Source organism: Echiichthys vipera (assembly GCF_963691815.1).
Source record: "Echiichthys vipera genome assembly, chromosome: 11".
NCBI classification, from domain to species: Eukaryota; Metazoa; Chordata; class Actinopteri; order Perciformes; family Trachinidae; genus Echiichthys; species Echiichthys vipera.
Window position 1 is genome coordinate 31,220,881 of NC_139836.1, and position 26,446 is coordinate 31,247,326.

Genomic DNA, 26,446 nt, shown 5'->3' on the forward strand with positions numbered 1-26,446 from the left:
GTTTATTTATGGATACAAAATACAAGGCACCAGTATATACATACTTACAAGCGAGTCTAACCACCAGCAAACAATCTGCTATTTAAAAACCCTACATAGATTTATCAATAGAGCCATTGAGAGCACAGCATCAACAGTACAAGCTCTGAGAGACTCAATATCAGATCCTCTGTGGTGGTTCTGAGCATGCTCAGTCATGACATCACTCCATATCAGTAGAGTTCATCTCATTGAGAAACCTCTGACACTTGGCCATGAGGACTTTGATGGCCTCCGTGACCAGGACATCTGGAGGCAGGATGCCAGTGGACTCCACAGTAACTGTACGAAAAGAAGAGATCCATGAACTGATATACAGGGTAACAACACTGCTGTATGCACTCAAGTAATTCCTATTTCTCCTATTTTTAAAGAGTTACATTGAAAGAGTAATATTGCTATTATCTCATCTTGCTGACTGAACAGGTGTAGAAATAGAGAACAATTCATTGTGGTTTTTAGATGTTATTCCCCAACAGGAACAGTCTAGAGGAATGACTTCCTGGGTTTCTTAGTGAAAACTTTTGCGGGTTTGCTAACCTTAAGATGAGTCCCAGAGAGAAAGGCAAATGTGGGTTTTACCTAACCTGCTGGTTGGCAGGTTACAAACCCTGAGTTCTTCTGTGTCTCCTCTCTCTCATAGAGCACAGTGTTTCATTTCCTCATTCATTCAGTCCGGATCAAAGGTTTACTGAATGTCAGAATTAAAATCCTGCTCGAATATTAGTTTGTTACTCAGGACGACCTAAAGTTAGTCAGTCATAGGTAGCTTCATTTTTACAGACATGAGAGTGGTATTGATCTTCTCAATTCACTCTTGGCAAGAAAAAAAAAAGTGTTGTCTGTATATTGTAACTTTGTAAACTTTTGCTGCCTCTTGGCCAGGACTACCTCAAAAAAGAGGTTTTGAAACTCAATGAGACTTCCCTGGTAAAAAATAAAAGTTAAACAAATATATGACCCCATAAATTCCCATCAAAGCCCTGCCCACCTTCAACCCAAGCAGAGGTCAAATCAGCTTGAATAACTGAAAACACCTGTGTGGGTGTTCTGGGTGTTTAATTAAAACTTTTTTTATGTGGAAAAACATTTTAATATTACAATGCTAATTGCATTGTTACGGTGCTGTGAACACATTATAATCTGTACAGGAATTCTAAATAAATTAGAGCAGCTAAACTAGGTGACATACGTCCATAAGCTGAGTCTTTGGCTCTCTCAATGTTTTTGCTGGTGTTGTGAGTCAACCGGCATGCTGCAAAGGCGATACAAAGCGCTGCATCTGAATATAATGGATCCGTCCATGGATCTGGCAAATAATCTGATACCCGACCCAGCTAATTTTCAATATCAGGACCAATATCTGATCTTAATATTGGATCGGTGCATCCCTAGGTCAGATAATTATTTTTATCATCGAGCTCTTTTGCAGTAACACTTTGCTAACTTGCTAACTAGCGTGTTGAATATTTCCAGTCTTTCTTCCTGTTCCTTTATGAATGATGAATACAGACTACTGTTGCCTATGGAGAGTTTTGTCTGCTCATGCAGGTGCGAAACTAACATGGTAGTTGGCCGTCGACTGTAGTCTTTACGGTGTATTAAAGCAGTCGCCCTTTTGTCTCCACTAGTTCTTGGATGTCATGTTGTGTTTTCATTCACTGGGATATTTTTAATGCTGCAGAGTCAGAGTGTCTTGACAGCAGTTTTCACTGCTCTGGCAGGTATATGAACTTACAGATGAAATGATCTCGCAGTCTTCCCAGCTTCACCACATCCTTCAGGTCATCATGTCGGAGGACTTCCCTGCTGCATGTATCCAAGCGACTGTTCACAACTTTGGCAACCTTTTTCCCTAAGGTGGGCAACACAGGAAGACCGATGGTTACATTTAAAGAATTCAGGGACGCAGTGCAGACTGCAATCCTGACATCTTTCCATGGCTTCTTGGGCACTGTTGGACTATATAAAACACAGTAGAAATCTAGGTTATAGAAATAATGAAACTGTTGAGGATGCTTTATTTTCACTGGAAGGTTGTCCTATATTTTTCTGTATTTTAAATGATTACTGTACCTTAAATATACTGTAAACCTGTGCATCTGTTATATAAGGCCTCTCTTTACATAAGCAAAAAATCTAGGGAATTATATGACAGCATATTAGAACCACTGTAAAAAAAAAATACAAAAAAAAAATACAGAGCAAGAAAAAAAAGTTGTAAATTTACCAATTTACAGTTTCAGAGTGCAATTCATGTGGACACTGTTATTATAGGGACAGTATATGAATTTCTTATGATGTGCCACATCTTATTTTGCAAAGCTCTCACCAACGAGTAGTGCAGCGTTCCATTTACCTCGGAAATCGAAACTGTGAATGATGTCACGCGTGACCCGACATGACCTCATTAATAAAACCATTAATGTTTTTTTGCACGTACATACAGCGTAACAACATGTCCACATGAAGATGGACATGACTGTATGTAATGAAACACAAATAAGACGGAAGTACGAATAAACAGTATATTCCTACAGCTTGACTACGGTTGATGTTGGGAGCTGCCACGTTGGATTGTGAGGTTCGTCCGACCTTCCGGCTTTGCTGCTGCACTGCTTTTATCAACCTCAATAGAAGCTTAGAATGTCAAAGAGGACATTCTGTACAATCCTACAATGTCCCTACCAGTTTATACACACTGGAGATCTAAATTAGAGATTATTAATACTTGATTTATTCTGAAATACTGTTATTTTTTACTGTTCAGAATTTGAGAGAATATCCGCTGTGGCTATACCACTGCTGCACTAGCATTTTTTTTTTTTTAAATCACCAAGGCACTTCAAACAAAACCTGTATTTTGGGAGAAAAAAAAAACAGTGAGCAAAATTGTGAAGACAGTTTCCATTGTGTCAGAAGAGAAGATTTCAAAAATGTTTTCTTAGGACTGTTGGATTGAAAAATGAATAGGAAGTGTAGAGGCCACAGCTTTGAATGACTTCAGCACATCTGCGCCCACAGGACATCACTAGTTTCTCACACTGCTCTGGTTTTAATCTTGGTCCATTCTTCTTCACTCTCTTCCACAGTTCAGTAACTTTAGTGGGTTTCTTAGACATTACTTTGTCTCCAAGGATTTTCAGAGATTCTCTATGGGGTTTAGATCTGGACTCTGGGCTGGAAATTTCAATATTTCAATATTTTTAGCTTAGCTTCTTTACCCTGTCATGTAGCTGTACAAGAAGCCCAACTCCTGCTGCAGAAAACATCCCCCAAACCATGACATTTCCTCGTCCAAATGTAACTGACTTCTTTACACACCTTGGCCCTCATTTATCAAACAAACGTACGGCAGAAAAACGTGCGTACGACCATTTCCTGGCAAACTTCGGCATTTATTGTATTTGAGGTGCAGCACAGCAAAATCTGTCTGAAAATAATGAATAAACCTCAGCTGTCATTAAGCATAAGCAGTCACATATTAAGAACAGATCAAAACAGATTCTTAAAACGAATAAAAAATATAAAAATTGTGGTTGGAGCAATTGGTTGTACTCATGATCCATGAATGATTAAGCATTCATCAATCGCAAAAACTACCACTCGATAAATGTACAGGTCATTTGTGATGCCAAGCTATCACTTTTAAACGCGGTGGCCAGGTGGCCAGGGGGGGGGGGGGTGTTGGGGGGGACGTGGATGTTGGGGGGGACGACGACGACACACACACGATTCTTTTATATTTCAAAACAGCTCGGCCCCAGCCCCCCGCGACCCCGACAGGGACAAGCGATTGAAGATGAATTAATGAATTAATGTGTTGGCGTGCGGCTGCAGCAAGACGCACTGCAGAGCCAAAGTCATCTCCTCGGTTAGTGGCTACCCTCGATGAATTGCATTAAATCAAACAAGGTATCTTGGTAAGGTTCTTCTAGGTGACAAAGGTAGCCTCTAACGGTATACCTAATAACCCCGCTGGCAAACCCCGCTACAGAGCAAGAGCGCCGGTGTTGTGCCGTATTCAGCACCCCTGCCGTGAAATGCACCCCCTCGCATTATAGGTGATATTCTGGATCAGAAGGCTGTTGTTTCGACCTATAGGAGTAGTTTATATATAGGTAACCCACAACTGTCAGAACATTGGTTACTTACAGTCTTTACAAACTATTTTAAAGAGTTTAAAATCACAAACTTGGATAATAGCGAACACAAAACAACACCTATTGTATGTTCTGTGGAAATATACTGCAGCCATGATTACAAAATGAAATAAATGGATCTTTTGAGCAAGTTGAATGTATTTGACTTAGCGTTTCCTAAATATAATCCCAGTTTTTCTTGCAATTAATAAGCTCAAAAGTGTGTGCTTTTAATGTGGTTACCTGTTTATAAACTACTCCTATAGGTGGAAACAACAACCTCCTGATCCAGAATATCACCTATAATGTGAGGGGGTGCATTTCACGGCAGGGGTGCTGAATACGGCACAACACCTGTCCAACAGTGCGCACACGGGTCTCAGTGGAGCGCTGCTTCGGGTTGACTGCCTCGGTTATTCTTTTCCATACAGCGTTTTTATGGGCCCCTTTTTTCCACTCTTAAGACTGCCAAAAAGCACATCTTTATCAGGTCAGGATGCAGATCTCTGTGTCGGAAAAGTTTATTTTCTTACAAGTGTTTCGTCTCTCCATGTTTGACCTTAGTGGGCGAGGCCTCCGAAACAGGAATATTTAAGGGCGTAACATGTTAATGACAACGAATTCAGCCGCCGCATTTATCAAGGCCTGCTCATTTGTACGCTGAGATTGGTCATGGTGAATGTTTCATAAATCACACGTGGGTCCTGTCATACGACCAATTCTGCGCTCCGATCCGCGCCCGTTTTCACGCAAGATTGATAAATGAGGCCCCTTGGGTCCAGTCTTTCCCCAGTCCTACGCCCAACATAGTGTTTCCATCAGACCCAAATAAATTAAACGTCCACTCATCACTGAAGTCCCTCTGGACCAGTTCACCAGTCGTGACACTCACTCACTGTCAGTCTTTTTATTTATTTTTTAACAAGGCAGGTCCCTTCAACATCGAGGTTAGACAACTATTAATAGCCCATCATGTTGGGAAAGACATAGCGCAGAAGAACCTGCTCAGAGAGAGCACAGCAGTAGAGATGAAGCAAACCCGGCCCTGCACCAAAAAAGAAGTGAGACAAACAGGAGGATTGATGGCTACAGATGAAGAGCCGCGGACAGATGAACAGAGCAGTGAAATGAAACGATACTTGGAGGACAAACCAAAAGTTGAATCAGGACCGATACCATGGTGGCAAAAAAATATATATATATATACTTTTTCTGGGTCTCCTCTGACCTCCTCTTGTTCATTCATTCATTCATTCATCTTCAACTGCTCCAGCCCCCCCCTCCCTGTCGGGGTCGCGCTGGAGCCGATCCCAGCTGACATCGGGCGTGAGGCGGGGTACACTCTGGACAGGAGGCCAGTCTATCGCAGGGCACATAGACACGAACAGAGACAGACAACCATTCACACCTATGAGCAATTTTGGAGTCATCAATCAGGACCTATATACATATATATAGGTCAATTAGTCGACTAATCGTTCTAAATGACGACCACTGGTCGACCAAGAAAATCCTTGGTCAGGGCAACCCCACTAATGTTGTTCACTGTTTTTTTTCTCCACAAAATAAAGTTCTTTGTTGAAGTTCAATTCAATTCAATTTTAGTTATTCAAAAACATGCTGGTACAGCAGTGGTATAGCCACAGAGGGTATACTATCAAATTCTGAACTTTAAAAAATAAATGTATTTCAGAATAAATCAGGTATTTATTATTTGTTCTCTAATTTTGATCTCCAGCGTATTTTGTCCACTCCCTCTTAAGAGCTGCTATCTTTGACTCAGATTAGTGAGGTTAGTTCTTTCTTACCATTAACATCTTCTATGTCTATAACTCCTGGGGAGAAGCAGCGTTTTAGGCATTCTGCCTTCTCTCCCTCCACCGGCTCCAGCAGCGTGATCTCTGGGAGGAGGCGGTAACTGGCTGTGGCCACTGGAGAGAACTTAGCATGGTCCTTACCTGAACAGAAACGCTTCAGCATTAGGCAGCAGAAAATACTAATGAGGAAATGTTAGGCTGATAACATGATCCAAGTCCATGCAGTATGTTTTTCTTTCACAAATATTTAAACTATATAAACGTAAACATGATCATAATACTTTATCGATGATCACAAGGAAGAAGTTAACATTACTTTGTCACACCGATATCCCAGTTCAAGAAAGAACGTTGATGCTCAAATAGAAAAATAAACTTTATATGAATTAAAAATCTTCTGTCTCTTACCAAGTCCTTTGACACAGTGCATGATAATGTCCAGCTCCTGTCCTGGTCGTAGCTGAGCTATCAGGATGTCATCATGCACTGGTCCGATAATGGAGTCTGCAAACACGTCTGCTTGGTTCCCAATAGGAACCCACTTTATGTCCCTGGAATAAACTGAGACAAGACAGCAGGGGACAGAGGGGTAATAAATAATCACATTTATTTTTTAACTTACACAAGGATATTCTTCCTTATCTTAAAATGTCCTTTTTACCAACTGGTTCTGTACAACAACCCCTGGTGTCTTTGTTTGCCCCGAGGACTCATTTATAAACTTTACGTACAATGTCTATAGAAAGTACAGCCTGAAATGATAATGCATAAAAATATTTATTTTTCCAGCTTGATTTACACATTACCTACACCTTTCAAGTGAAACATTGAACAGCATTCAAGTGAAGTGTTTTTTTCTCAAAATTTCTGAAAATTAATGAAAAAAATAAAAAGAAGAAGAAGAAGAATAGCAGTGTTGGAAAAGTGACGAGTCCCTTTACAATAACCACTATAAACATTCTCAGGTATAACCAATTACCTTCCATATTACATATAACTTGGTGGGACGCTGGCATGCTTGGTGTTGGCTATACAGCTACTGTACTGGTGAAGAGAGAGGGCTCACTCCCCTTTTCACTGCATGGACTGTTTCCTAACGTGAGTAGAAACGTAAGGAGTAAAGTACTGTAAAGGATACAGGGATGTGTTGTTTCCTGATGGGTACTGTGTCAGTGGTGAGAGTGTTTTCGCTCCCCTCTCACTGTAACATTAAACAATGTTCCATGTCCTGTTCTCCCAGTCAGTAGAGTGCTCTCGCTCATGCTAACTTGGTGGGATGGATGCATGATCATGTGCTTAATGTTGGACACCCAATCTAACCAGGGCTGACTGTTCCGAACGGAGCATTGCCTCTGTGGCAGCTTCGGCCACACACTTAAGTTGCTAACTTATAGGGGAGGCTTTCCAGGCCTCTTGGCCTGACTCATGCTCCTGGGTCATGGTTCTCAGATGAGGTCGAGGACGACTTCACAGTTCCATCATTGGAATGGCATGGGATCACCTTGCAGCCGGATATATTGTCATCAATTCGTGCTTGCTGATGCTTTCTCCAGGCATGTTCCGTGCACTGCCACAATTACTGTTATTTGTTCCGATACCTGAGGGACTTGCATGCGTGCCATTTACACCGGCCTATTGATGTGGCAAAGTTTGACCTTGGCCACATGCCAGTGATTGAACTAAACTCTGCTGTCCTTAAAGTTCACCTGATAAGGCTGAGTCCACACGGTGACTCTTGTCCTAACCCTAGGGCACTGATGATCTACTATAAGGGGACTATGATGCTCAACCAAGGGGCTGCATCAGCATCTCTCCCCTCACGCTTGCCCCATCACCTTCCTTGACCAGCCTCAGTGATGCCTCATTCACACTCCTGCGTTATGTTAAAGAGAACTTAATGGGCTCTCCACCGTCTTGCTATTCAACACAGCAGACATTGAGCAAAACTGACATTCTTCAAGCTGGGGAGAATGGTTTGTATCCATCAATGATTAGCTATGTTTAATCGCATGTTCCTGTGTTGCCTCACCACAAACAGTTTCTTTGTTTTGCCTTGCAAGGCTGTAATTTTCAGATTCAGGGTGGTCCCCAGTTGGACCCTCCACGAGTATTTGTTAGATGTGTCTTCACAGCCCTTTCACACTGCGGTCGCAGGACATGAGAATTTTAATCGATGACGAGGAATTGAGTCATCCCAGGTTAAGGTAGCCCAGAAGAAGGCTCCCATTATGTTTCATATACCCTGGCTGGGCATGGTGAATTCAGAGAGGAGCTCTCTGAGCGCCTCTTTATAGCATGGCCATAACTGGTGTGACTCTGAACTCACCATGAGCACATGGAGAATGTTCTATATCTTGCCTTTCCCAATAGGATGGGTTGTTGCAAAACGGTCAGTCTCTTCACCTCTTGGGCATATTGACAGCTGTCTCAGCTGTCGTTCCCTTGGTCTTGCTGTCACTGCACCCCGTGCAGAGAAGGCTGAAGTGCTTTCAACTGGAGGCCATGTGGCCTGACATACTGACACAGGAAGCTTAGGGTCTTGCAGCTGGCCCTCTCTCCCTAGACCTAGGGTGAGTTACAGGCTCTGCACCTTGTGCTCAAATAATCCTGCCATACAGGAGAGGCAGCCATATGTCGGATATCACCATGGCCAGACCTTTTCTCCTCTCATGCTCCTTATGCCAGTAGAGTGGCGACTTTATCCAAAGTTGGACTTCAGCATCTGGGAGCTTTCCTCTGCCTAGGAAATATCGTCCCTCTGTCCTGTTTGGATCTCCTAATTGCACAACATCCCTCCGGACTCAGGATGCATTGTTATGAAGTATTCTCTATGCTTCTCCAACATATCCTCTGATTTTACCAATGTCTTCCAGAGTGCTTCATTTGAGCCAGAGACTTCTTCTGGTGGTCCCCCTTGTGGCCAGACGGGACTTGGTTGTCACTGGTGCAAAGATTCTGCTGTGGGATACCCTAGGGGCCTCTCTGACAGGACAGGTCTCTTGTCTCAGCTCAGTGGTTGGTTTTGCCATCCAACCCTTGCTGCTTTCAGCTATTAGGGTTGAGCTGCTCGAGTTCCCGACTCACCGCCCAGAGATTGTGTAGATTCTGTAAAAAATTATATTGTGAATGCCGGAACCCCTGCAATATGAGAACTGTTGAAAGTTCTTTCCCTGTTTCTTCCTTTTGCTGTGGCCAAATTATGGTTGGTAATGCCCAGTCTGGGCCCTTGCAACCTGTCTGTTAGGGTTAGGGTTAGGGTTATAAAGATCTTAAGAAGGGCTGTGCTCTTTCAGAACAGCGCCCCGTTCCCCTGGATCATGGTCAATCATTGGGACGCATGGACAATGACTGTTTTTTACCTTAAGGGGTAGGGTTCCACCCTTCCAGGAGTCTCTCCAACATTTTAGGGAGCCCTGAGGGGAGAGTCCCTGGAGTACAGATGTGCCACGGCCTCATAGTGTTGCCAAGCATATTCTCCAGTGACTACAGAGTGAAGCCTGCCACTTCCCATCCATTGGGCATGGTTCATTGACTGGGTTCCTCTGCCTCCTCTATATCAGGTAGGACTCAGGATTACTTGTGACTCTGTTTGTATGAGTCATCCAGTGTGAAGCACTGCCTCTGGCGGTCAGTAAGGATGAAATAGAACGAAATTTACGTATGTAACTACGGTTCTATGATTCCTGGATGACCGCCAGAATTCCAGGTCACTCAGAATCTCGTGAACAAAAAACTTAGTAAAACAAAGTAAATAACTCCAGACCTGTCTCTCTTCTTCCATTTTTCTCCAAAACACTGGAGCGTGCTATCTTTAACCAACTCTCTTCCTGCCGTTACCTGAACAACCTCCTTGATCCTCACCATTCTGGTTTAAAGGCCGGTCTCTCAGCCGAAACTGCCCTTCTCGCTGTCACCGAGCTAGTGCAGCCTCTCTCTCCTCTGCACTCATCCTTTTGGACCTTTCTGCAGCATTTGACAAAGTTAATCACCAGATCCTTGTTTACCCCATACAGCAATTAGATATCCCAGGCTCTGTACTCTCCCTGCTCACATCCTACCTAAAAAAACACACATACCGGGTAACTTGGAGAGGCTCTGTGTCGGAACCCCGTCATCTTACTACTGGGGACCCTCAAGGTTCAGTACTGGGGCCTCTCCTCTTCTCTCTTTAAACCAACTCCCTTGGTTCTGTTATTCACTCACATGGCTGTCCTATCATAGCTATGCTGATGACACCCAACTTAATATCTATTTTCCTCAGTCCGACACACTTGCAGCGGAACGGATCTCTGCCTGTCTGATTCTCAATGGATGTCCGCACACCACCTGAACTCAACCTAGACAAGACAGAGTTGCAGTTGCTTTTTCAGCCTGGAAAAGGCTCTACTCACCCTTGAAAATTCTGTGGTAGCCCCAACCCAGACAAGGGGTGTGACACTTGATGACCAACTCTCTCTTAACGCGAGCATCTCATCTCATCTTCAACCGCTTATCCGGGATCGGGTCGCAGGACAGCAGCTCCAGCAGCTCCAGCAGGGGACCCCAAACTTCCCTTTCCCGGGCCACATTAACCAGCTCTAACTGGGGGATCCCGAGGCATTCCAGCCACCCTCCGGAGAAAACCCATTTTGGCCGCTTGTACCTGTGACCTCGTTTCTTTGGTCATGACCCAGCTTTCATGACCATAGGTGAGGGTAGGAACAATGATTGAACGGCAGATCAAGAGCTTTGCCTTCCAACGGTGCAGTAGAGTGACTGCAATACCGCCCCAGCTGCTCCGAGTCACCGGCCAAACTCACGCTCCATCGTCCCCTCAAATGTGAACAAGATCCAGAGGTACTTGAACTCCTTCACTTGGGGTAAGGACTCATTCCCTAACTGGAGTAGCAATCCACCGGTTTCCTGCTGAGAGCCATGGCCTCAGATTTAGAGGTGTTCTCGTCCCAGCCGTTTCACACTTGGCTGCGAACAGATCCAGTGAGTGCTGAAGGTCACTGACCAACGATGCCATCAGGACCACATCATCTGCAAAAAGCAGAGACAAGATCCTCAGCCCAACGAACTGCAACCCCTCCCCAACACGACTACGCCTCGATATCCTGTCCATTAAAATCACAAACAGGATTGGTGACAAAGCGCACCCCTGACGAAGGCCAACCCCCACCGGAAACGAATTTGACTTGCTACAGAGGATCCGGAAAAAGCTCTTGCTTTGGATGTGCAGAGATTGGATGGCCCACAGAAGTGACCCCCCTCACCCCATACTCCCACCTCCCACAGTATCTCCCAGGACCCGGCCATATGCCTTCTCCAGATCCACAAAGCACATGTAGACTGGATGGGCATAGTCCCAGGCCCCCTCCAGGATCCTTGCAAAGTGAAGAGCTGGTCCGTTGTTCCACATCCAGGACGGAATCCGCATTGTTCCTCTTCAATCAGAGGTTAGACTATAGGACGAACCATCCTTTCCAGCACCTTGGAGTAGACTTTACCAGGGAGGCTGAGTAGTGTGATACCCCTGTAATTGGCACACACCATCTGGTCCCCCTTTTTAAATAGGGGAATCAATCCCTGGGGCTTTGCCACTGTGGAGTTGTTTGACTACCTCAGTGACTTCTGCCAGAGATATTGACAATGATTCCCCATCAGCCTCCAGCTCTGCCTCTACATAAGAGGGAGTGTTAGTCGGATTAAGGAGTTCCTCAAAATGCTCCTATCAACGCCCGATTACCTCATCAGCTGAGGTCACCAGCATCCCTTTCTAACTGTAAACAGCTTGGATGGTTCCCCGTTTCCCCCTCCTGAGGTGTCGAACGGTTTTCCAAAACTACCTTGGTGCCGCCTGAGTTCTCCGAACTCCTCCCACACTCATTGCTTTGCCCCTGACACAGCAGAGGCTGCAGCCCTTCTGGTCGGTACGTTGCAACTGCCTCCAGAGTCTTCTGGGATAACATATCCTGGAAGGTCTCCTTCTTCAGTTGGACAGCTTCCCTGACCACCGGTGTCCACCACAGTGTTCGAGGGTTACCGCCCCTTGAGGCACCTAAGACCCCCTTGAGGCCTCAGCTCACCGCTGCAGCCTCAGCAATGCTCCGCGAGAGGTGTGAATTGTAGATCTCTCGGACAGGGGCCTCCTCCAGACGTTCCCAGTTCACCCGCACTACTCGTTTGGGCTTACCTGGTCTGTCCAGAATCTTCCCGTCTACCCATCCTCTGACCCAACTCATCACCAGATGGTGATCAGTTGACAGCTCTGCTACTCTCTTCACTTGAGTGCCGAAAACATACGGCCTCAGATCAGATGATAGGATCACAAAATCGATCATCGACCTTTGGCCTAGGGTGCTCTGGTACCACGTACACTTATGAGCATCCTTATGTTCGAACATGGTGAGCAAAACACTTTCAGATACCTCCCAGTTATAGGTGTTAATCTGGCACCTGGTGACAATTTAGGTAATTGTTGGACACACCCTATTTATCTGGCAGCTCTCCTGGTTACTTTGTAAGATGGCATGGTGCTCTAAGGTGACTGAAACCCTGAGACAGCAGGTTGTCCAGATGAAGGCTAAAGGGATGACCCTCTCAGCCATCAGAGAGAGGTTGGACATTCCAAGACTGTGATCTCAAGAATATTCAGAATCAGAAATACTTGAATAATCCCAGGGGGAAATTGTTTTTGTTTCAAACTCCGGCTATACAAACAACATATTTAACAACAACAATATTATACAGATAACATATACTTGTAAAAACAGAAATATTAAAAAGTGTGTGTGTATATATATATATATATATATATATATATATATATATATATATATATATATATAAAAATATCAAAATTACAATGGTAATATCAACAGATCAAAAGTACTGCAATAACATGCAAAGTACCGTTAAAATGTGCAAAGAACAGAATGTTTATGATTCCATATTACAGAGAGGGGATGACAGACTCTCCAAGGGATGTGTTGTATAGTTTAATGACCACAGGCAGGAAAGATTTCCTGTGGCGCTCTGTGGTGCATCTGGGTGCGAGGAGTCTTCTGCTGAAGGTGCTCCTCTGCTGGGCCAGAGGGTGGGGGACATTGTCCAAGATAGACCGGAGCATGGACAGCGGCTTCCTCTCTGCCTCAGTTGTCAGGGTGTCGAGCTCCTCCCCCACGACACCACCTCCTGATCAGTTTGTTCAGTCTATTGGTGTCTGCGACCTGCAGCCCACTGCCCCAGCATGTGAGAGCGAAGAAGATCACACTGGCCACAACAGTCTCATAAAATATCTTCAGCATCATCCGGCAGATGTTAAAGGACCTTAGCCTCCTCAGGAAAAAGAGTCGACTTTATTATTGAAGTACACCCCCAGGTACTTATACTCTTCTACAGTGTCCACAGGGATCCCCTGGATGGAGACAGGGGTCACAGGTGTTACAGGTGTTTTCACTCTCCTCAGATCCACTACGAGCTCCTTTGTTTTAGTTACGTTAAGCTGCAAATGATTCAGCTCACTCCAAGTGACAAAGTTTCCCACAACAGTCCTGTATTCACTTTCATCCCCCTTTCCGATGCAGCCAACTATTGCAGAGTCATCAGAAAACTTCTGAAGTTGGCAGGATAGTTAAAGTCTGACGTGAAGAGGGTGAAGAGAAAGGAAGGGAGGACAGTCCCCCGTGGGGCCCCAGTGTTGCTGACCACCCTGTCAGACACACAGTTCTGTAGGTGTAAATACTGTTGTCTGCCCATCAGTTAATCCACAATCCAGGTCACGATGGGGGCATCCACCTTCATCGAAGCCATCTTCTGACCTAGTAGAGCCAGACAGATGGTGTTGAATGCACTGGAGAAGTCAAAGAACATGACTCTCACAGTGCTCACAGGCTTGTCCAGATGACTCTGTTGACTCTGTTCAGCAGGTAGGTGATGCAGTCCTCAACTCCCAGGCGGGGCCGGTAAGCGAACTGTAGCGGATCAGTGAAGGGCCTGACCATAGGCCATAGCTGCTCCAGGACGAGTCTCTCCATGGTCTTCAAGATGTGGGACGTCAGGGCCACCGGTCTGTAATCCTGAGGCCACTGGGACGTGGCGTCTTTGGCACAGGCACGAGGCAGGACATTTTCCACAGCACAGGGACCCTCTGGAGGTGCAGGCTCAGGCTGAAGACTTGACTCAGTACTCCGCACAGCTGGGGGGCACGGTCTTTAAGCACCCTGGGAAATACGCCATCGGGGCCTGCAGCTTTGCCAGAGTGGAGTTCTGTTAACTGTCTTCTCACCAGGTCAGGCTTGAAGGACACTGTAGAGGTGTCCGTTTGGGGAGGGCTGAGGTCGTCAGGTTGTGGAGGACATGATGTAGAGCAGGGGGAGGGCTGGGTTAGGTAGGTGTGAAGTGAGGTGGTGAGGTGAAGGTAAGGGGTCTGTAAGGAGGTGGAGTAGGGGGAGGAGGTAAAGTGGCAGTCGTTGAAGGGCAGCCAGGAGCAGAGCCATGTGTGGGATGGGGCGCAGTATCAAACCTTTTGAAAAATAGGTTCAGTTCGTTGGCCTAGTCCACACGGTCCTCCAACTCGGCGCTACCAGTCTTCTGGAACCCAGTGATGGTTCTAACACGTCCCTCATGTTGTTACGCTGGAGTTTATTCTGAATCTTTCTCCTATAATTGTCTTTAGCCTCCCTGATTTTCAGTTTCAGTACCCCCTGCACTCTCCTCACCTCTTCACGGTTGCCATCTCGGAATGTTTTCTTCTTTTTATTAATATCCTAGGTGATCCAAGGTTTATTGTTGGCGTATCAGGTTACAGTCTGAGCTGGGACATTGCAGTCCACACAAAAATTAAATGTAGTCTGTGATTCAACATTGCAGCTTGAGGTGCTCACCAGTTCAGAGCTGAACAGGACAAGGATCTGTCTCTGCACACAGTGTCTCAAAGTTTAAGACCACTCCGCAGTGACCAAACCTCTCATCAGTAGAAAGTAAAAAAAGGCTAGACTTTAGACAGGAGTCTAACGATGTCCTCCCTGTGCGGCCCACAAGCCTCCTCAGATCACCTCCTCACAGTCCCGGTTCAACATTGCAGCTTGAGGTGCTCACCAGTTCAGTGCTGAACAGGGCAAGGATCTGTCTCTGCACAAAGTGTCTCAAAGTTTAAGACCACTCCGCAGTGACCAAACCTCTCATCAGTAGAAAGTAAAAAAAGGCTAGACTTTAGACAGGAGTCTAACAATGTCCTCCCTGTGCGGCTCACAAGCCTCCTCAGATCACCTCCTCACAGTCCCGTCTCAACCCTCCTTTATTGCACCGACGTTGCTTCCCACCTCTGCATCCCCGTTGTGTTTTTCTCCAGAGATCGGGGGGAATATTAGCTGGTCTGGCCGCCAGCTGTTCTCCAGAGCAAACAAAGACAGCGTGCAGCGGCATTGTTAAAAACAGCACGAAAGGGAAACACGAAAACAATCGAAAGTAACCTCATTGTGGAGGGCAAAACTTCACAGAAGTTAGATTGAAGAAACAGGACAAACTAAAAGAGAATAAAAATTAAGAAAGTTTAAGAAAGCGAACTCAAAGACTGGAGTAGCATCAGGCGGCATGAAACTATTGAAACTTCACAAGGACACAGATTAATTTAAGTCCCTCAAAAAGGCCGGTCGTCCTCGTACAACAAGTGCACAAGAGGACAGGATTATGCAACAACTCAATGGGGAATCGGTTCAACATTGCAGCTTGAGGTGCTCACCAGTTCAGTGCTGAACAGGGCAAGGATCTGTCTCTGCACACAGTGTCTCAAAGTTTAAGACCACTCCGCAGTGACCAAACCTCTCATCAGTAGAAAGTAAAAAAAGGCTAGACTTGCCTTTGCTGAGAATGGACAGAGAAGAACTGGTCCAGTGTGCACTTCAGTTATGAGAGGACGTTCAATTTATTTGGGTCTGATGGGAAACATTATGTGTGTGAAGAAGTCAGTTAAATTTGGAGGAGGAAGTGAGGAGGAAGTGTCATGGTCTAGGGAATGTTTTCTTCAGCAGGAGTTGGGTCTCTTGTACAGCTAAATGGCAGGGTGAAGAAGCTAAGCTAAGAATATTGAAACAATGAAATGGCCAGCCCAGAGTCAGAATTAAATCCCATAGAGAATCTCTGGAAAATCCTTGTTGACAAAGTAATGGCTAAGAAACTCACTACAGTAAACAAACTGTTGAAGAGATCCCAAGAACAATGGACCAAGATCAAACCAAAACAGAGTGAGAAACTAGTGATGTCCTGTGGGCGCAGATGTGCTGAAGTGATTCAAAGCTGTGGCCTCTACATTTTCTATTCATTTTTTAATCTTATAGCCTGAAGAAAACATTGTTGAAATAAATCCTTTCTTCTGACACATAAGTTACTGTTCTTCAATTTTGCTCACTTTTCTTTTTTAAAACAAAATAACAATAAAAAATAACAGTATTTAATTTATTTTAAGTATTTACACTATAAATTGTTCTCTAATTTGGATCTCCACCGTAGATTACACTAATTCCCACACCTGTAACCTTTTAGATACAATCAAATGGATAGTTGTAAAAAAAGGCATGACATGGCATGTAATGAGGAAACAATGGCAGAGTTGGCACTTTTAGAGGATGTGGAGAATGGAAGGATTCTTCAGAGCCCAAGAAGATTTACCGGCAACTGAGGACGAGTGGCTTATGAGCTTGTTCAGTCTTTTCTCTTCGCTGTTCTCTTGAGTCTCTGTGCTGTTTTGGGTCAAGCTTTACAGAAGAGCACTCACAGAACTCTGTGCGGTTTTGGGACCAGCTTTACAGAAGAGCAATGGCAGAATTCACGTCGTCAAGTCCTGACAACTCTGAGATTTCTGGCAACCAGCACTTTCCAGAGGCAACTGGCTGAAAGGTCAGGGATATCTCAGCCCAACCTCAACTGTGTTATGCCAGACATGTAAGGAGGTATATTAGGTGTGTCGCATTTCTACATAAAATTTCCTTACACGATGCATGAACAGAAATTAAAAAGCGCAGTTTGCAGCCACATCCTGTTTCCCAAATGTAATCGGTGCAGTTGACTGCACTCATGTTGCTATAAGGGCACAGAGGGAGAATAAAAATACTTCAATTGATATAATTTTCATTTCAGCCACAGTTTGACCTTCTGTAGCATAAACTGTGTCCGCAACATGTTGCCACTCTAGGGCCATTTTGTAATGCTCACACTGTGCCCTCCAAACAACTTGTTTCCTTTTTTTCCACCTCTCCAACAAGAACTGTGCCACATGTAAAGTTGATTGTGAGTTATAAAGGGAAACTGCGGTAGGACATGAGTGCAAACTGTTTTATAAATCTGAATATTTTTGTGTGCATGTACTTCCTGTGTTTCGTCCGTACGGCAGCTTTTGACGTGAATCCTACACTCACTTGATGCCAGGTCATAGCTACTGTTTGGTAATCTCTATCTACAAACAATAGCAGCAATTCTTTGTTGATCTGGTGTTAGCTGAGACCTACCCATGTGGTTCAGGTACAGCTCTCGTGGGTCAGCGGAGTCTTTGCTGGCTCTGGGGTTCTTGCTGCATTTAATCTTCAGCTGCAGTTGAATTGTGTCTATTTCTGAACCTTCTTCCTCTGCAGACTCTTCAACTGGAATAAACAAAGCAAGGCCAACATGGTCAACTCTCCCATATTCATCTTACACACTCAAGTCAGACTGGAGACAAATATGTAGAAAATGTAGAGCTGTGTTTTGGCAAGAATCTGGCATTATCATGATACAGAATGTGCGATTCAATAAATGTATGTAAGGAAGGACACTAGCTGCATATTATCACCACTGGCTGTCAGGTTGGTGCCCGGTACATAATGTGGGCTTCCTCCATAATTGGCAGTCTTTCTGGGGAAAACCTGGTCTTATTACTTTGGAGGGTGCCGCTCTCATATCTAAGAACCTGGCCGAATTTGTAAGCGGTCTTAAACCATGACAACCCAGTGTTGGGACTAGGAAGCAGAGTTGAGGTCTAAAACGCCTCTCTGCACTGCCCTTACCACAGATGCCCAGGATGCAGAGTTGCAGTCATACACACCCTTTTTGCGCTGCCTGTGGAGCATTTTCCAACTCATTATCCGCTATCTGCCTCACAATCATCTAAATGAATTAAATAAAAAGTTGACAGAAGAGCTTCACAGAAAAAATTAATACAAATCAACACCAAATCTGCGATAATCAACAAAATCAGAAAATAGAATTTGGACTTTTAAACATCAGATCTCTGTCATCTAAAGCTGTATTAGTAAATGATCGGATATCAGATAACCATATTGATTTACTCTGTCTGACTGAAACCTGGCTGTGTCATGAAGAATATGTTAGCCTAAATGAATCCACTCCTTCCAGTCATATTAATACTCATATTCCTCGAGGCAGTGGTCGAGGAGGAGGCGTTGCAGGTATTTATGACTCAGGCCTATTAATCAACCCTAAACCTAAACTAAATTATAATTAATTTGAACGTCTTGTTCTTAGTCTTTCACATTCAACCTGGAAAATGTGCAGCCAATTATACTTGTTATAGTGTACGATGCTCCTGGTCCGTACGCTGAATTTCTATCTGAATTCTTAGAGTTTCTGTCAAATTTAGTCCTTAAATCTGATAAAATAATAATTTTAGGAGTTTTTAATATTCACATGGACATTGATGATAATAGCCTTAGTATTGCGTTTATCCCTCTATTAGATTTGATTGGTTTTAGAATGAATCCTAGCACTGAGACAGCACTGGTAAAAATGACTAATGACCTTCTAATAGCTTTAGACAAAGGACTTTTCACTGTACTTGTTTTACTAGATCTTAGTGCATCCTTCTACAGAGACTGGATTAAGCTGGTTTAAGTCTCAGCTCGATCTCAGTTTGTGCATGTTAATGACAAATCCTCCATGTACACTAAAGTTAGTCACAGAGTTCCACAGGGTTCTGTCCTTGGAACGATTCTATTCACCTTATATATGCTTCCCTTGGGAAATATTATAAGGAAGCACTCCATAAATGTTCATTGTTATGCTGACGATACACAATTATATTTATCGATCAGTTAGATAAACTTCAAATGTGCATTAAGGAAATATAAAGCTGGATGACCTGCAATTTTCTGAAGTTAAACTTAGATTAAACTGAAGTTATTGTACTTGGCCCCGAAGGCCTCTGAAACTCAATATCTAAAGATACTGTTACTCTGGATGATTCGATTCTCACAGAAAATTAAACAACAAGGAGTGCATATTTTCATCTGCGTCATATTGTGAAAATTAGGAACATTGTGTCTCAGAAAGATGCAGAAAAACTAGTCCATGCATTTGTTACTTCTAGGCTGGACTATTGCAACTCCTTATGCTGCTCTAATAAGTTTGTTACCAACTCCTAGATGTTGTTCAGATGCAGACATCGTCCCCATATTTAAAAGTAAAACTTTCCTCTATAGGCTATAGGCCTAGTCTGCCTATTCTGGGGATACTACTGTTCCTGATACTCTGAGCCTCTCTCCTCTCAAGTTGTATCACCCATGTATCATTAATGCATGTAACTAATTCAACTTCTTCCCAGAAGTCGTTGCGCTCTCTGGTCTCTGCTGATCGTGATGGTGCCTGCTGACGCGGTCATGCATGACACTTCCTGCTGCTATTATTACGATTATTCACATACTGAATATTATCATTAGTTTTTTTAATTATAATAATCATAGCCATAAAAATATTCTCATTGCATCACAGCTGTTATTACCACTAATATCATTGATCATATTGACCACCATAATAATAATCAATAACAATCATCATATTCTATCACCTTGGCTGTACTTGTTTCTACTATTCTACTATATTAACTGTCACAACATATACTGTAAGTCATATTTACATTACTATAGATAATATTATAGTTACTGTTACTTGCATCTCTAGGATTGTTGTGTCTGTCTTTGTGTCTGTCTGCCTGTCTCTTCTCTCTTTTTCTTTCTCCCAAACCAGTCAAGACAGATGTCCGTCCTCCATAGAGCTGGGTCTGTTCGACATTCCTGCCTGTTAAAGGGAACATTTTCGTCACCACTGTGTGCACAAGATTGCTGGATTAATACTGTATATAATAACTATAATTATTATTGTTAAAGATATTGCAACTTGTTGCTGCTTGTTTGGCACTATAAATAAAATGTAATTAAATTGAGATATATTAGGTGTGTAAGGTATAAACGGTTTAGATGGTAGGAATTTGGCTACGTGATAGATTTTGACTCTCTGAAAGCTCTGACGTAACAGCAGATCCAGCCCGCGAGGTAATATTTACTGCCCCTTTTAGTAGAAGCCTATGTGAAAAAGTAATCCCTGGCGGTAGTGGCCGAGTGTTGATTGCTGTCCTCTCTCGCATCTCAGCGCACCTACAGAAAGTGTCTATCAAGTCTCTCAGCGCGTTTGGCACACTGGGAGACTTGCTCCACATGCTTCCTGTAGGTGTGCGACAATTAAGCTCTTCTTCGTGTGCTACGTCAACGCTCCTCTCAGCCTGTTGTTGCTCTTTCAATCGTCTCAGTCTGGTTAAATCCATGCTTAATTCGACATCAATTTTAAGATGACTAATATACCGTGATATAATACCATAACCGTCTATGCTTCAAATTATACCGTGATATAAATTTTAGACCATACCGTACAGCCCTCAGAGATATTGGGATTTTTTAAATGTAATTTTAGGAATGACACAATAGAAAGAACAGACACATAGTCGAATGGAGTCATTACAACACTTAGACTGCCATTACCATTAAGTGGGCATGACTGTAAAGAGGAGACCCATGAGTACCCATAACACCCATTTTCATTCAGATGTCCTGAGGTCAAGGGACCCCTTTGCAAACGGATATACCAGTTGGTCCCTCGTCAAAATTTAGCCTAACTTTGGAGTGTTTTTTTCCCAAACTTTCGCAATGAATTCCTTAGGTTGTGTAGTTTCATATGATACCAATAACCATGGTCTTCAGCTTTAAAACAGAGCCACCTACAGCCTCTTAAAGACAGTAAAGTTGGGATTGCTGCAGCACTTGTATTTACACTTTAGAAATAAGCCTAGCAGTTAGTGAACTTAGACATAGTTTAGTCCCAACAGAACACCGCAGGGAATTTTAGCCTGCATGCACCATTTTTCAGCTTGACATTGTTAAAACTGAACAACTAATGCTGGTAGTGAGAGCAACAGTGGACTGCTGCACACTGTGTGTGTGCGTGCGTGCGCGTGTCACCCCAAACTGAAATTTAGTCCAATATTTGATCGAGCCAGGTCGAGAATGTCTACTCATTGATTTATCTACCAAAACACTATTTTAATATTTTTAAATGCCTCTGGTGATGAATATTGATATCTGCAATTCTGCAATTTTTTCACCATATGACAACTAATTATAACTACTTACACACTGTGAAAACATCAACTGTTACAACATTGACATCTGATAACTTGGTATTAAAGAGCAGTCAAATTTTCCTCATATTTAGGATTTGGTTCTGATGGTTGGTTCCACTTTGGATCCAGTTTCTGGCTCATCAACTCATCAACAGCTCCAGTATTTGTAGAAAGTAGCGGGTGAAAAAAAAGGTATAGAAGTCAGTAGTTGCTGCTGTTATTTCATTGTGCCACACACACACACATCAACGTCAGTCTAACTACGTCAATTAGACTGACTAAGCTAAAACTAATTAGATTCCACAAGACAAAGATTTGGATTTTACCAACAGATTAAGTACTGGATAATGATTGGACAGAATGCTTTTCAACACCAGACCTTCTCATATGTATTTTATGTGCAGCAGAGTAAAGGGCATGTGGTATACTGTCACATGTGTGAGTGCTTTACTGTGTTGTTGTACCGGTGTTCCTGTACTCAAATAGGCGAGGGTCAGCTTTGATGGGGACAAGACCTAATCTGTGGGCCAGGACTTCATCCTGGACGATGGATGTGTTGTTATAGATGAACACCTTCTCTATAGCCATTGTAGGCACCTGCAAACAAGAATAATGCAAAGCTCTCACAATGTATTTATATGAAATGAAAAACTTCCAAGACTCCTTCCTCTTAAGTCCAGTTTAAACCAAAGACTCAAAACGAAATGTTTTTGAGACCAGTTCACACTAATGAGATGAGACGCTGTATTATTCTCTCTCTCTCTCTCTCTCTCTCTCTCTCTCTCTCTCTCTCTCTCTCTCTCTCTCTCTCTCTCTCTCTCTCTCTCTCTCTCTCTCTCTCTCTCTCTCTCTCTCTCTCTCTCTCTCTCTCTCTCTCTCTCTCTCTCTCTCTCTCTCTCTCTCTCTCTCTCTCTCTCTCTCTCTCTCTCTCTCTCTCTCTCTCTCTCTCTCTCTCTCTCTCTCTCTCTCTCTCTCTCTCTCTCTCTCTCTCTCTCTCTCTCTCTCTCTCTCTCTCTCTCTCTCTCTCTCATTTATTTATTTATTTATATATTTTTATATATATATAATATATGGATATGAGATGACAGAATACGATTGAACGGAAATTCTACCTCTGCTAGTAAGATCCTTCTGAAGGCGTTGGCGATGGCTGAATCGATCCCCACCATGTCGAACTCCATACTGCTCTCATCCAGATGCACTATGTCAATTCTGAAATTCTGCAAACAGAGAGGGGACATCTTCATTTCAAAGGAGTGTAGTCAATCCTCACTTTGACTGCTCATCGTTTCAAAACACTCACAATAGTTGTAAATTCAATACTACTTTCTCTGCCTGAAAAGTGAAATAATGTTTCAGTTTGAACATTCTTAGCTTCTTATGGATATGTATAAATTTAATTTTGTATAGAAACATTTCTTATAGCCAACCATTGTACATGTGAAGTAAAATGGATATAAACAGAGAATGACAAAAGAACAGAAGAATTAAGTCTGTGTCAGTCCTCTCTAAAAAGACAAAAAAAAAGTCAGCCAATTTATAAATCAGATCTGGATTCCATAAAATGTTTTTAAGAATAAAGACATCTTATTTAAGAATGAAGATTGGGAATACATGTTTGAACTTGGTTGGACCAATTAACACCCCCAAAGAATTTAGTTGGTCATTTTCCAAAGTAAAGCTTGTGAATGTTGCTCCACGCAGACAGAGGATCAGAAAGGAGAGAGAAAATGGAATCCTTTGAGGTGTACAAAGGAGTCTGTATGGTCATTCCAACAAAATCAAATACATAATTTCCAAAAGTGCATGGAGGTACCCAGGAAATCTAAATCCTGACTCACCAATTTAATTGTACTATCTGTTATGGGCGGGCGTAACCGATGATGACAGTTTTGCTCTGTTGTAGTCTTGAAAGTAAACAAAAAAAGATGGTGGATGAACGACGTCTGTTTGAAACGGCTTTAGCCTTGTTGTGGAAATGGATTTCTTCAATAAAAATCAACAAACAGGATCAGCTTTTTCTCTGTGGTTTATTTTGCCAAAGCATTTTCTTCTGCAGACAAAAATACGTTCACCCCTGCCTCCTCACTCGTCCCAGAGTATAGCAGGAATGACCCAGATCTAACTTGTGCCCAGTCTTTTAGATGAAGAGACAGGACGCGATAAGCCTTGGTTGGGTGACGTCTTTAGACCAAACAAAGACATGCCTTAGATATTACAATTCTGAACATTCTGAACCTCTCTCATCACAAGGGCCCTCATTTATCAATCTTGTGTGAAACCGGGCGCAGATCTGAGCGCAGAATTGGTCGTAGGACAGGACACACGTGTGATTTATGAAACATTCGTATCTGACCAATCTCAGCGTACAAATGAGCTGGCCTTGATTAATGCTGCGGCTGAATTCGATCGTCATTAACATGTTACGCCCTTAAATATTCCTGGTTCGGAGGCCTCGCCCACTGAGGTCAAACATTGAGAGAAGAAACACGGGTTAGAAAAGACACTTTTCCGACACACAGATCGGCATCCTGACATCCCAGATGGAGCAAAATAAAGTCTTAAGAGTGAAATAAAAGGGGCCCATAAAAACGCTGTATGGAAAAGAATAACGGAGGCACTCAACCCGAGGGCGCTCCACTGTGACCCGTGTGCGTGTGTGTGCACTGCTGAACCTGCGCTCCTGCTCTGTAGCGGGGTTTGCCAGCGGGGTTATTAGGTATTCTGTTAGAGGATAACCTTTGTCACCATCTGATACCTTGTTTGATATAATGCAATTTATTGAGCGTAGCCACTAACCAAGGAGATGACTTTGGCTCTGCAGTGCGCCTTCCCCGCAGATGCACGCCAACATATTCATTCATCTTCAACCGCTTGTCCCTGTCGGGGTTGCGGGGGGCTGGAGCCAAGCTGTTTTGAAATATAAAAGAATTGTGTGTCCCCCCTGGCCACTTTGCCACCACGTTCAAAAGCGACAGCTTGGCATCACAAATCACCTGTACGTTTATCGAGCGGTAGTTGTTGCGATTGATGAATGCGTAATCATTCATGGATGGTGCCTTCAGACGCACATGAGTACAATCAATTGCTCCAACCACAATTTTTATTTTTTTAATTTGTTTTAAGAATCCGTCTTGATCTGTTCTTAATATGTGACTGCTTATGCTTAATGACAGCTGAGGTTTGTTTGTTATTTTCAGCCAGATTTTGCTGTGCTGCACCGCAAATACACAGGCTTAAATTTGCATACACGATCTCAGACCTGACGTGAGATTTGATCGTAGCTCCCGCTCACGTCCAAATTGATAATACCAAAGTTTGCCAGGAAATGGTTGTGTGCACGTTTTTTTCTGCCGTACGTTTGTTTGATAAATAAGGGCCTAGGTCTCTAACACAGAGTGCAGATGCACAAATATGCCATTATACCATCAAGAGTTAGTTATTTGCATTATCCATTAAGAAGGTTAGACAGAGGAGACATTGAACTGTGTCTGACCTGACAAAACTATGATTATGAATTACAAATATTGGACTTAGCATTTTCTTTGAAAAAGGAACAGGAGACGGCACTCAAATATTTTGTTTGCAGAAAGATGCATTTGCTGTTGTGCTCTGAGTGGTCATAGTCATCGTAGTGCTATCCAATTGCGTGCAGCGGTATTTTGAACTGCATGCATTGGTACCGCCCCTTGAGTTGGGAAGGTCTATTGATCTTTGTAGATCCTCCGTCTGGACAGATGTGGCTCTGGATTTCCAAGCTACATGGGGGCCATTTTACATTTTTATAAACAATGACTTCACAGATAGACCTAACACACTTTAGTGATCACCAGCAGCCCCTTCCAGGTCTCAAATGACAGAAATGTACCTTTTGGAATTTCTGCATATCCCAAGAGTCATCATAGCCAGGGTAGTTGCCAGGGAAATCTGATGAATGAACCTAAAAGCAACAAATAATCATCCAGTCAATAAGCAAAACATGCATTCTTATCTTATTAAATTAACTTTAACTGTTCAATATTTATAAACTGGTATTATATATATGTCACAATCAGAGTCAATGGCGGGTTTTATGGGGGGCAACCCAGGGCTCTCACTCACCAAGGGGCCCCATACAGGGAGGACAATCTTAAGCACCGTAACACATTGAGACAGAGAGGCTTTTTTCTTCTAATGAAACGCTTTCGGTCAGTGGCAGGTTTGAAGGATGGACAATTACAACAAGACAATTAATTAAGTTATTTTTCCTCTGTGTTCCAATACCCACACTGCCATACTATGTAGTATGTCCAAAAATATATATGTCACACAGTGTGTCAGCTGAGGGATGGGTCTGAGGATTTCATTCATAAAATCAAATTGTTGACAGCGAAGATGTTTTTCATGCTGGTTTTACAGATATGTGGTGTGTGTTCTCCTTGGCACTGACGAAGTGATGATAATGGTTTAGAGTTACTACGTGGGCCCTGCCTTACTTGTTTGACTCACTGTGGTAAACTAGTAGTAAAGCCAGTAACACTAGGCTGGGTGTGCTGATCAAGCTTACAGTCCCTATCATATAATATTAAACATATTTCATATGAACTTACTGTAAGCTACAAAATAATGTACGTTATTTATATATGATAACAGCTTAATATATTTAAATTGTAAAAGTGATATTAGAAATTACATAGTAGATTGTGGATTTTTTAGCAGTACAGCAGTTTAAGTTGTAAGTTATTATTTAGTGACGCACAAAGCCCCGATAGTATTATAGTTGTGCCGACTGGCTTATAACTCATGTGGTGTGCATGAAGCGACAGCACCAGCCTGTCCCGTTGACTTATAAATGCATATTGACAGTTGATCCGCTCACAGGACGCTGCAGTTAGCGGGTGATGTTGTCATAAAACATTGTTTAAGACGGACTTACATTCTTTACGCCAAACTCCCCCAGTATTACTCGACTCCGGATTTCTTCCACGTTATTCATGGACGCCGCCATTTTGACATGTACTCTGTTTTGCTCATGGTATTGCTCC

The 26,446-nt window shown here is 43.1% G+C and overlaps 1 protein-coding gene across 2 annotated transcripts; it reads right to left on the bottom strand.

Annotated features, from left to right (window-relative positions):
- Nucleotides 1–26,446, bottom strand: polr1c (RNA polymerase I and III subunit C). Of its 2 annotated transcripts, XM_083923487.1 has the most exons (9): nt 26,338–26,446; nt 25,291–25,362; nt 22,535–22,642; nt 21,887–22,019; nt 17,488–17,619; nt 6,407–6,559; nt 5,990–6,139; nt 1,778–1,894; nt 1–321 (listed from the first exon to the last, which is right to left on the bottom strand). In XM_083923487.1, the coding sequence occupies exons 1-9, from the start codon at nt 26,407–26,409 to the stop codon at nt 203–205; spliced, it is 1,056 nt and encodes a 351-aa protein (XP_083779613.1). In that variant the 5' UTR covers nt 26,410–26,446; the 3' UTR covers nt 1–202. The 2 variants fall into 2 exon arrangements, with proteins under 2 accessions (XP_083779613.1, XP_083779614.1); XM_083923488.1 differs by lacking the exon at nt 5,990–6,139.

Excerpts from the sequence above, each read along its gene's own strand:
- polr1c (XM_083923487.1), bottom strand. The coding sequence starts at position 26,409 with ATGGCGGCGTCCATGAATAACGTGGAAGAAATCCGGAGTCGAGTAATA. Across the intron at positions 17,620-21,886 it reads ATTTGAGTACAGGAACACCG|TTGAAGAGTCTGCAGAGGAA; the intron begins GTACAACAACAC and ends TGTTTATTCCAG. Across the intron at positions 6,560-17,487 it reads GCTGTACCTGAACCACATGG|TTTATTCCAGGGACATAAAG; the intron begins GTAGGTCTCAGC and ends GTCTTGTCTCAG.